At 26.6% G+C, this 12,624-nt stretch overlaps 2 protein-coding genes across 2 annotated transcripts; one reads left to right on the forward strand and one right to left on the reverse strand.

The window, feature by feature from the left end:
• Window positions 1-1,464: 1,464 nt before the first annotated feature.
• Window positions 1,465-2,907, forward strand: LOC124942194 (protein LIFEGUARD 4-like). Its single transcript, XM_047482655.1, has 4 exons — window positions 1,465-1,623; window positions 1,794-1,907; window positions 2,020-2,199; window positions 2,701-2,907. The coding sequence occupies exons 1-4, from the start codon at window positions 1,465-1,467 to the stop codon at window positions 2,905-2,907; spliced, it is 660 nt and encodes a 219-aa protein (XP_047338611.1).
• On the reverse strand, window positions 2,843-4,277 carry LOC124924806. The gene is made up of 2 exons (XM_047464800.1): window positions 3,948-4,277; window positions 2,843-3,867 (listed from the first exon to the last, which is right to left on the reverse strand). The coding sequence occupies exons 1-2, from the start codon at window positions 4,272-4,274 to the stop codon at window positions 2,986-2,988; spliced, it is 1,209 nt and encodes a 402-aa protein (XP_047320756.1). The 5' UTR covers window positions 4,275-4,277; the 3' UTR covers window positions 2,843-2,985.
• Between the last annotated feature and the right edge of the window lie 8,347 nt (window positions 4,278-12,624).

Below are 12,624 nucleotides of genomic sequence, written 5' to 3' on the forward strand. Positions count from 1 at the left end.
TAGCAAGCATTTCCGCACTTAAATTCGTTTAAGAGTTTGCGACAATTTGTGAAAAATAGAAACAGATTTTCATCCCTAACAGGATCAAAATCGAATTGAAAGTTGAAAGTTGTTAGCTATATTCAGACTCCCTCTCTATAATTGACACCGATCCTAATAAAGATCCAACAGAAAAAGAAGGATAATTAAATTAATTTGCAATAATCTTTTTAACTTTAAAATATTTACTCATAATTTTTTTTTATAATATATATTTTAACTAGTTAGGAACTTAATTGAATTAGTTTATTTCTCAATGTTTTGACAATATTAAGTTGGAGTTGAGATGTTGAGTTCTTACATTTTAAGAATTAAAAAAAAAATTATGTGTACAGCTTGCTTGTCAAAATCTTAACACTGTTAAATATTTTATTCCATTTAGATAAATATGAGACAATTTACCAGAACATAGATACACAACAACAAAAATTTAAATTTTAGATAAAATTAAGAAATTGCTCCAACTTTTATGGATAAATATAGTATACTTCTCAAAGAAAAAATTGAAGATGAAAAGTAATGATTAATAAGAGAAAAATAATGTTCGAAATATTAAAAAATTAAAATTGAAGTGGAGTGTAGATAAAAATAAAATAAATTATGTATTTAGTGTGTTGTTTGTAATGACATGGCAGGTGAAAAAAAAAATATAATTTATTTTTAATATTAATATTTATATAGTCGGTATTGGGTTTGGATTTTGCACATTCTCTAACACCGACCTCGAACCCAGTCGATTATTTTTTCCTCTCCTCATGTACCCATGGATATCAGGTATACATGTACTCATTACCATCTTTAAGCTTTACCAATTCGACAAATTATAAAATGTTAACCTCAAAAAAAAATTAATTTAACAAAAAAAATTAAATACATCTAAAACTAAAATGTCTGTAAATATATTTTCATATACAAACCTAACAAATAATTTAATAAACAAAAATGATACATTATAGTCAAACATTTTATCCATTTAAAAAATATTAAATCATTAAAATAATTAAAATTATAATAATTTGAAGACATATAATATAATATAATTCAAAATTCAAATCCTATATTATTTGAAGGAACTAAGTTCAAATTTAAAGCCAATGACATACCAAAAATTATTTACCTAATAAAGTAAAGGGGTGAGTACAAAATGTAGTAGGCTGTTTTAGTTTGAAATTAATTATCTATTTATTTCAAAATAATCCAATTATAAAACCTTAGGCGGCAACCTTCTTATTTGACCAACAAAAGAATTATTAATCGAGAGAACTGTTAGCTGCAAAAACTTGACTCCACCACAGTGTTTTCTTTTGTTTTTGATCAATTTATATGCATAATTTCAAAACCCCATCTCTCTCACTCAATAACACACCAAACTAGATTTCGAGAATCAAGTCCTGTTCTAAACAATTGTGAATTAGAAAAGTAGATATGTTGCAATCATACAACAAGAACGATCTTGAATCAGGAACGAGCCATCCCCTCTATCCTAACATGATCGAGAGCCCAGAGTTCAGATGGGCATTCATTCGCAAGATCTATTCAATTCTCGTCTTTCAACTTCTTCTCACGGTCGCCGTTGCCTCTATCGTAGTATTTTGTAACCCCATCTCCGTCTTCTTCTCTACAACCACGGCTGGTTTGATCATTTATATCATCCTCATTTTCGTACCCATCATTAGTAAGCTCATCTGCCTCATTCCTGTATTATTAATATTTATATTTATGAGATTCTGTGTTTGATATAATTTGGTGTTCAGTGGTGTGGCCGTTGTATTATTATCACCAATGTCATCCCATCAACTTTCTCTTACTGGCTATATTCAATTCCAGTTTGGCTTTTCTTATTGGACTCTCTTGTGCTTTTACCAAAGGTATAGTTATCTCAAACTCAATCTTCTAAAACTTGATAAATTTATTTGAAAAAAACTTCTTTCTAGGGATGATTATGCTTTAAGTTTAAGTTGAACTTTGATTGATAACCAGCTTATATATTCTTTCTTTGTAGGGAAAGTTGTTTTGGAGGCTGCAATTTTAACATCAGTAGTTGTGATTGCACTCACACTTTACACTTTCTGGGCTGCTAAAAGAGGCCATGATTTCAGCTTTCTTGGTCCTTTCTTGTTTTCTGCTCTTCTTGTAATTTTGGTATTTGCCTTCATTCAGGTATTCTATTTATCTGCTTTTATTTTATTTGAAAAAGTTCTTTTGATTTGGTTTTTTCAGATATTTTTAAATTTTAAATATCTTTAGTTTATTTGTATTAAATTTTAAATACTAAATAACATTTTTTATGAATTTAACCTATTAAAAACTCAAATAATCTCCTTATTTTATTTATTTTTTACCAAATAAGGTCTTTTTGGACAAACCCTCATAAAATCAAGATCAAACAAACTCACAAACTCACAAACTCTAAATAGATTGTTTTATTACCATTACAATCCAATCACTTTTTCAAAAGAAAATATATATCAAAGGAAAAGTTTTCATAAAAGGAATGAAAAATGTGATTTTTCAGATAAATTTTAAGATTAAACTATAAAAATAAAAATAAAAATCTTTGATTAACTTTAAAAAAAAACATGATTAGTTTTAATTTTTAACAAATTACAAGAATCTTATAACTAAGCACTAATGGTTAGTCTTATATTAATCTTGATGTAGATTTTCTTTCCAATGGGTAAGCTTTCCCTTATGATATATGGAGGTCTATCAGCGCTCGTGTTCAGTGGATATATAATCTATGATACCGACAATATCATCAAACGATACTCGTACGATGAATATATATGGGCATCTGTAAACCTCTATTTAGATATTGTCAATTTGTTTCTAGCTTTCTTAACTATTTTTAAGGCTGCAGATTCTTAATTAAGTGTAGAAATTTGTTTGTTAAGTTTGTAAAAAGATGTATGATCTTACCAGGAAAAAAAATGTGTACCCGATTGGTTATTTGTTTGATTGTAATCCGCTTCTTCCTCCGTAATATTGTTGGGTAGTCTGTTTAGAGAATTCTGCAAATGTCATTCCGTCTTTCATCCTTGACAATAATGGAGGAACAATCTTCTCGATTTCTTTACATGGTACGATAGAATTGTTACTAGAATGGTGGTTCTTCATGAATTCATCTGAAATGGAGAAGCTTTGGTTCCATCCCGGTTGTAAGAAGACAACGAATGTTTCCCTGCTTAAATCCTCCTCTTCTTCAATTTTCGCTTGTTTACGAACAGAATGAAGATTTGCTCGAATCTTTCCTTGTGAAAGTATCTCAGCTGACTCCCCAACTTGAACAAGAAAAGAATCAGGAGGAGGCGACTTCACTGCTAAGACTTGATTCATTCTCTGATGGAAGATTTCCAATCCGGAATTAATTCTTGTGTGAGTATGATGATGAGAATTTGAAAGGAAAATCGGGGATGTCAGAAGTGTAAATAAACCATAATCGTAATGCCATTCCTGCCAAAGTCTATCAGATGAAGAAGCTTGAACAATTTGTTTTGCTTTTGCAGTCTTCTTCTTATTCAGAGCAAGGTTATCTGAAATTGAATGATAATGTATAAGACGACCTTTAGCAGTGCTGCAGGAATCAGATAAACTCTGCTCTAATTCATGTCCACCAATAGCTATATCGCAGATTTGAGCCAGGAGATGACCTACCTCCATCATAATAAGCCCTAGTTTCTTAAAAATATCACCAATATTATCCATTTCATCTCCTTCAATGTCATCAACAGAATCACAATGGGAGTATTTTAGCTGCATTGCAAAAGATGAGACTCTCCTATCATGATTATGATTCCTCAATGGAACATCGCTTCCCAATCCTTGTTCCTACAAGTATTTCTACTTTTTTTCAATTTCTAGGTTTTCAAGGATGCAGTTACAGTTACGGTAAATGAGATGGTACGTACCTTGAGTAGGCGTGTTCGATGTTGAGCGTCGAGAAGGGCGAGACGACGAGCCAGAGGAAGTAGTTTGCGGCGTAGATCGGCGGAGTATGGGACGTTAGTGACGGTTAAGAGGCCTGGACCGTCGGGACCTAGGTTTTGCATTACGTTTCTTATAATGGATTCCATCCGTTCATTCTCTTTTCGCGACATTGAAGAAGAAGATGATGATTTTGCAGATTTGGAGGACAAAAGAATGATCATATCAAAATAATTAAGCTCGTATGGCTCGAAGATAACTGCTTCATCTTCCATTCTCTCTCCTTCTGGTAGATAATGAGTGGAATTCATTCATTTCTAGATTTTCATTAAATTACTAAAATTATGTGTGACTTGTTATTATATATTTGGTAAAAAAGAGTTATATTTATTAAAATTCATGTTTAAATAATTTTTTTTCTAAATTTTTTTTTTTTATTATGTTCTTGTTTATTGTCATTTTCAAAAACTCCAAATTAATTTAATTTGAAACTTTATTTTTAAAAATATTATAATCAAGTTTTTATATGAAACATTAAAGTGAACTAAAATAAATAATATCTATAACCGAAGTATATATATTTAAGAAATTGTTTGATCGAATTGGGATAGTTTGTCGGAAACATGTTGGACTTTTTTTGGCAAGGTTATTTCCGAATTCTGACTTGTCAATTCTTAAAAATACGAATCGAATAGACATATTACAATTTTACAAAGAATAAAAGGAAAAAAATTAATTAAATTTTATTTATTTTGATAAATAAAACATCATTTTAATCAAATATGGTATATACTGATAAAATATTTCACTCTAATCATACATATATATATATATATATATATATATATATATATATATATATATATATATATATATATATATATATATATTAAGTTCAAATTATCATTTGCATTTATTTTCCAAATTATATCTAATCTAATTCAGTTTTAGATTTTTTTTTAAGCTTTACATAGTTTTTTTTTGCTTTTTATTAAGCTTTACATATATATTTTTTGGTTTTTTTTCTAATTCACATCATCTCCACACGTGTCCACTCAAAAAAAAATTTGGGAAAGTCCACTCAAAATTTTACAAAAACTAGTTACCTAAACCACTTTGCAAGGGAAATTTGACGAAATAAACTTAAAGATTCTAAAATGGATGTATTTGCCTCCGTGGTAACCCACTAATTTATATTGCTCTGGTGGTCACTTTATTTTTTTAGACGAAAATACCCGAGTTTTCGCATTTTGCGAAGTGTATTAGGGTTTGTATAAATACTCAAAAATTTTCATTTCCTTCATTTTCTTTCTCTCTCTTCTCTCTCTACTCTTGTTCTCTTTTTGACGGCGACTGCGGCGGCGGAGGAACACAATACAGATCGATGATAAGAACTCTAACCCTAAATCGATTTATGTTCATCATATAAATTTATGTTCTTATTTCCATTATCTTTATTTCATAACCCTAACCCTAAATTGATTTAACATGTTCTTATTGTTCTTATTGGTTCATATTGGTTAATATTTTATTCATTTTATTGTTCATATTGATTTTACTATTCGTTGTTCATATTATCGATGATGATATTTGCAGATAATCTCGTCGATGATCATATGGGTTCCGTTTTAGGGAAAATTCATTTTTCGCGTTACGCGAAGGCACATCGCGTTACGCGAATGCAAATCGCGTTACGCGAAGGCCTATCGCGTTACACGAATTGCACGGTCGGCACGTGAAACGGCACGATTGGCACGCGGAGCGTCACGGTCGTCACGCGAAGACACATCGCGTTACGCGACTTAGATTTGTACTTCAATGACAAATTTGTATTTATTTAGTTAAATTTTTAAAGAAGAATTAATTTTGTTGCTGACTATTATTGTAATATTGAATTTTTTGTTGTATATTTTTAGTTATGATTTTAAAATAAAATCAATTTCAACGTTAATTATCTTTATTTATCTTTTGCCTTCTTTTTTCAAGATAAAAGAAATTTTTAACAATGTTAAGATAAGGTAAGAAAGACAAATATGACTGAATATGAGCAGATGACAAATTCTTTAATCAAACAAAATAAAGAAAATCATTCTTCATTTAGTTGAAAAACAATAGGAATCGAATTTGATGTTTTACACAAATCTAAGTACAACTCTGTACCGCTTCGCGTAACGCAATGTGCCTTCGCGTGCCGACTGTGCCGCTTCGCGTGCCGACTGTGTCGTTTCACGTGTCGTTTCGTGTGCCGACCGTTCCGCTTCGCGTAACGCGGCGGGCCTTCGCGTAACGTGAAAAGTGAATATTCCCTGAAACGGAACTCATATGATCATCGACGAGATTATCTGCAAATATCATCATCGACAATATGAACAACGAATAGTAAACCAATATGAACAATAAGATGAACAAAATATTAACCAATAAGAACAATAAGAACAAGTTAAATTGATTTAGGGTTAGGTTAGGGTTTTGAAATGAAGATAATGAAAGTAAGAACATAAATTGATTTAGGTTTTAAAATGAAGAAAATAGAAACATGAACATAAATCGATTTAGGGTTAGGGTTTGAAATGAAGATCATGGAAATAAGAATATAAATTTATATGATGAATATAAATCGATTTAGGGTTAGAGTTTTTATCATCGATCTGTATTGTGTTCTTCCGCCGCCGCAGTCGTTGTTGTCGTCGCCGCCGTCAAAGAGAGAACAAGAATAGAGAGAAAGGAAATGAAGAAAATGAAAAAATTTAAGTATTTATACAAACTCTAATACACTTCGCAAAACGCAAAACCCTTTCACGTTACGCGAAGGAGGTATTTTCGTCCAAAAAAAATAAAATAATCACTAAAGCAATATAAATTAATGGGTTACCATGAATGCAAATACATCAATATTTAGGGTCACTTCATCAAATTTCCCTTATGCAACAACCCATTAAATTAATAACTATATAAAATATATTATTAAAAAATAATTAGGTTTTGATATTCATTTGATTTCTGATCCATCTTCAGATTACCGAAATGTATTATATGCGGTTTCCCAGTGGTTTCTGATTTAAATTTAAATTTTTTGTTTGGGTTAAGGTTTAGAGTTCAAATATGAACACTTTAGAATTAAAATAAAAGGTCAATTTTAATTGTGTAAAAAAAATTTAATGCGTTTAGATAAATATGACGCAAGATCATGGATATATATAACAAATTTTTAGATGGTACATAAATTTAAAAAATTGCTACAATCACATAGATAAATAAAATATTCTTCCCATTATGTATGTATTATTATTTTAATTATATTATTTTAACTTAAACTTTAATTACTTTCTTATAACTTAAAAAGTAATTATTTGAAGGGTTTTCACTTCTAACTTCCACACTCTAAGGAACTCTTTCACATCCTCCCCTCCATCCAATTCCACAAAAATAAAAAAATAAAAAAATAAAAAAAGATTTAATTTGTAACTTATTTTTACAATTGAAATATAACTAATATTTTTTTTTTAAAATTATGTAACTTAAATTTAATATAAATCTTTAAGTGAAAATATTATAACATTTTTTATAACTAATTATTAATAAATAAAAATTAATAGCTTCAAATAGAGTTTTGCCAAACAAGTTACTAAACACTAATTAATGTTTTATTAATTAAAATTGTACAACATTTTATAACAAATTAATTATTACAAATTTTTAAGGAAACATCAATGTAAGAACACCAATATAGAGACAATACAAATAAAATAATGTTGGTAGTATTTTAAATAATATATATATATATATATATATTTCGATGTTTTTTTCAACTTTTATAATTGTAATTTTCATTTTAACTAATTTTTTTTTTATAAATAACTATAAAAGTTAGAAAACTTAATCTTTTCTTAATGTGCAACTAAATTCATAGTAAATATTATTAATTGTTAATAGGTAAATTGTTTCGAAACCAAACTATAAATATATCTTGTTAAATCAAGTTGTAAATATAATAACATAATTTGATTTAAACTTTTTTTTCTATTTTTTTCGTAACTTTCAAATAAAATAAAATTAAACAATAAATTTATTCCTTCTTAATTAATTTAAAATTTTATTAATTATATGCTAAATAAGAATTTCAATATATTTAAAGTAAAAAGTAACTTAAATTATTTTTAGATAAATTTTTAATTATCTTTAAAAACATTTTGCAATTTATTTTGCATTACAAATAATTGAATTTTATTTTTTAACTTATTTCGTAATCTTAATTTTAACTAGAACAACTCATTATAATTTAATAAATATTCAACTGTATTTCTAAAGATGACAACTAATTTTGTAATTTTTGTTGGTATGTTTAATTGTTACTAATCATTTTCTTTAGAATTCGTTTGATCATAGCTAAGGTTTGTCTAATTTTAATTATTGGTCCTTTCACTTTTAAGATTTTAATGAAATGGTTTTAATCGTTTTCCAAAAAAAAAAAATTCAAATGTATTTCTAAATTTTTTCGCAGCTTTAAATTAAAATAAAATTGACTAACAAGTTGCATTCATTCTAAATTAATTTTAAAACTATTTTTGCATTGTGAATAATTGAACGCAATTTTTTTAACTTATTTCATAATTGTATTTTTAACTAGACAATCTATAATAAGCTTAATTATTAGTTATTAAGAAATATTAATGTCAAATTTCTATTTTTTTCACAAATTTATAATAAAATAAAATTGAATAATAGGTTGTATTTGTTCTTAATTAATTTTGAAGTTTTATTAATAGATTTTCTAAATAAAAAATTAATATTTTGCATTAACAATAAATTAGTGGTACATTACAACCGGTTTCGTAATTTTAAAATACATTTAAAGTGAAAATTAAGTTAAACTATTTTTAAATCAGCTTTGAACCATCTCTAAATAACAATTAATTAACAAAATTTTATAACTTATTAAGTCATGTATCCTTAAAATACTGTTATTCTAATTATTTATGGTAATATTTTGTTTTATTAAATTAATTTTATTTATAATTTACTTTGATTATTTTATTCATATTTTGATCATTTTATTCATATGATAACAATAAAAAATGTAATATTTTATAAAATGAGTTATAAAGTTAGTCACAAATATAGAAATAAATAATTATAAATCAATTTTAAGGAATTTATTTTTATTAGGAACATTAAGCTTAGTTTTATAATTTTCTTTACAAGTTTCATATAAAGTAAGGGTAATCCAGTGGTAAGAGTCGGCTTAAAAGACCAAAAGATCACAGGTTCAATTTAATCTGAAAGCGCTTTAATTTAAGTAACATAATTCTTTATTGTGGAACACTCCGTGTTTAGAAATAAACCATGCATATTTTTACATAAAAAAAACTTGAAACAGGCAACTCATGTAGAAGAGGCTCTAGTATAGTTTTTAAGAGACATTGTATTAAGTAATTTAGAATATTCATTGATTTAATTAGAATAATTACGCAATTGATTTTGCAATAAACTTATTTCAATGTTATTTATCAATTATTATAAAAATAATATTGCAATTTAAGTTAAATAGTGATTGATATTGTATAATTTCTATTTGTAAGTAATTTATTTTGTATTAAATCTATTTTAGAGTTATTTTGTAACTTTTTTGCAATTGTAAAGCCTTGATTCTTCTTGGATCTGTATTTTTAATTTATTTTTTAAAAAAAATAAATAAATTAGGAATTGACTTTTAAATTATAAAGTTATCACCTAATTTTTCTAAAATTAAGAAAACATTTTTTTATGTAATTAAAAGTTTTTTTAGAGATTTTATTTCAGTTTAGGGATTGGTTACACTTGAGAAAGGCTCTCGCGCGCGCTGACTTTTTTGTGTCCATTAGAATTACGGTCTTTACTTTAAATTTTTGGCCAATTTTAAAATTTATTTTTTGTACTTTTCATTTTACAGATAATTTAAATACTAATTAATAAAGATATTGAAATTTCATAATTTAAATCATACAGGAAGATATGGTTTGATCGAATTTGTACCTAAAAAACTAATAAACTCAAAGTTGGTTTTTAGATAAAATATAAAAACTAACTTTTTAAATTTTGAAATTTAAAGGTTATTTGTACAATAATAAAGAAAAAGAGAATCAAATTGGTCTTTAATAATAATTATGATTTATTTTAGTTATTATTATTATTATTATTATTTTGTTTCAAGATCAAAGAGAAATTATTAATTAAAAGTATTTAAATTTATTTTTTTAATTGTTATTGGCATAAATACGTGTGAAAACTTGTAAAATATATATATATATATATATATATATATATATATATATATATATTAATATATATATATTGCTTAATTTTTAAAGTGACCGGATTGTGGGTCGAGAGTTTTAGTTAATTTGGATATATATGTGAGAGTAAATGGATACTTGAGTCGGATTGTGGGTTGACCCGCCCATAAATTTTAAACGGTTAAAAATAAAATTTAAAAAGTTATAAGTATGGTTCAAACTTACAACCTAACAAAAACAAGTACAACTCTTTAACCAACTAGACTAATAATACTTTATATTTTAAATTCAACACTATATTTGATACTATTTGATAAACGCGAGACATTTTAACAATATAAATTCAACTTTTTAACTAACTAATCTATCTATATATATAATTATGTTTAATTTTTAAAGTGTCTGAATTCCGAGTCGAGAGTTTTGGTTAATTTGGATATATATGTGAGAGTAAATGAATACTTGATTCGGATTGTGGGTTGACTCTGACCTGCCCATAAACTTAAAACAGTTAAAAATAAAATTTAAATGTACCGTAATATTTTTTTTACGTTTTTTATATCATTAAACGTGCGCATTTGCACGGAATACATATAAAGGAGATAAATCATTATTAACTATCTTAAAAAATTAAATTATTATTACCTAGTAGATAATAATTACTCATTATATATTTTACCATTTATTTATTATTTTTTTTATATATAGTCAATATACAAATTAAATTATTATTAACTAATAGATCATTTTACTGATTATATATTTTACCTTTTATTTTTGTTCATTTTGTTTGGAAATAGTCAATATATTTAGTATTTATTATACTATTTTTTAAAAATATTTATTTTATAATAAATATTATTATTTTTTTAGTATTATATATATTCGTATATATTATTATTTTTTTTCTTTTTCACTTTCTTTTACTCTTTTATTTTTATTTTTTATAAATAATTTACATATACATATATTTATTTTGAAAAACTCAAAAGATTAATAGACCCAAAAGGCCTTTTGGATTCAGTAGGTTGGTTTGGAGCGGGCAGATTTGGGACGGGTTGAAATCGGCCTTCTAGACACGTGTCATAGATCGGTACAATTTACATGTTGTCTAAGCGAGCAGGGCAGGGCAGGCGTTGACCAGAAGGTAGGGACAAGTAGGGGCGCCAACCATTTGGTCATCGAACAACAACGTTTTTGGATGATAATCTTGACCGTGGATGAAATATGACTTCAATTAAACAAGAAACTAGCTTTTTTTTAACCAACAACCAACTCAACTAACATATATATAAATTTACCATTTGTGAGTATTTACTAACCAAAAGAAATGTATTTAACTAAAATTTCTAAGCAATGACCGAAGAGACACCAGTCTTTCGGCCACTATTTTGTTTTTTTGTTTGAACAAGATTATTTGAAATATAAATGGTGAGATTGAGTCAATAAGTCCCTAATATAAGAAAATAATAACTTATAGGACATATCTACAATTTTAAATTCTTTTTCAAATAAAAGAATACAGATTTCATAGATCTGCTTCTCAGAAAAATAAATCAATCAAATAAACATGTTCTTGTTTATCTTCTTCTTCTATTTCTTCCTCCTCTTTGTTTTGCTCCATTTTCTACCTCTTGGATCTGAAGCCCTTTTAGTGGGAAGCGTTTAGTGATAAGGTGGAGATTTAACTTTAGAGTATCGGCTGATCGTTTATATTTAATACATTTTTTATTCGTTTAACTCATTTAACCTGTGTTAACTTTAGTACATTTGATTTTCTTGACACATTTTTTTTATTTCAAAATTAAGTATATAAACTAGAGAATTAGTTCGTTCAATATTTAAAAATTAGACAATCCCATAAATTTTTAAAATAAAGTAAACTATGTAATTCTTAAAATCAAGATCTTCTCAAAGTAAATTCAATACAAATTAGATGATCCCATAAATCTAAAATAAAGTAAATTATAAAGCGAGTTTCAAACCAATATCTCATATAAAGTAGTTAGGGCAGGGACGGATCTAGGATTCAGAGTTGGGGTGGGCTTAAAAAAAATCGGAGTTGGCGTAAAAAATAATGAGAAAATTTTGGATAAATGAGAAAATAAATGTAAGTTTACCCTTTTTTTTTTTAATAATTAGATAAACAAACAGTGAATTATATTAAGTTTTTAAAAGAAATTATGGGATAATGTTATATTTTTACCGTAATAATATATATAATAATATATATATATTTATATATTTATATATTTATATATTTCAGGTAGCCCCTACATAGACCCATCTCTGAGTTAGGATAAATTGATTTTTTCCGAAGAGAACGTGAAGGAGGATGTAAAAAAAGGATAAAGAGAAATGAATGAGGTAGAGCGAGATCAAGGGAGGA

Source organism: Impatiens glandulifera, chromosome 1 (genome assembly GCF_907164915.1).
Source record: "Impatiens glandulifera chromosome 1, dImpGla2.1, whole genome shotgun sequence".
Classification (NCBI taxonomy): Eukaryota; Viridiplantae; Streptophyta; class Magnoliopsida; order Ericales; family Balsaminaceae; genus Impatiens; species Impatiens glandulifera.

Excerpts from the sequence above, each read along its gene's own strand:
- LOC124942194 (XM_047482655.1), top strand. The coding sequence starts at position 1,465 with ATGTTGCAATCATACAACAAGAACGATCTTGAATCAGGAACGAGCCAT. Across the intron at positions 1,624-1,793 it reads CGGTCGCCGTTGCCTCTATC|TGGTGTGGCCGTTGTATTAT; the intron begins GTAGTATTTTGT and ends TTTGGTGTTCAG. Across the intron at positions 1,908-2,019 it reads CTCTTGTGCTTTTACCAAAG|CTTATATATTCTTTCTTTGT; the intron begins GTATAGTTATCT and ends ATTGATAACCAG.
- LOC124924806 (XM_047464800.1), bottom strand. The coding sequence starts at position 4,274 with ATGAATTCCACTCATTATCTACCAGAAGGAGAGAGAATGGAAGATGAA. Across the intron at positions 3,868-3,947 it reads ATCGAACACGCCTACTCAAG|GAACAAGGATTGGGAAGCGA; the intron begins GTACGTACCATC and ends AAATACTTGTAG.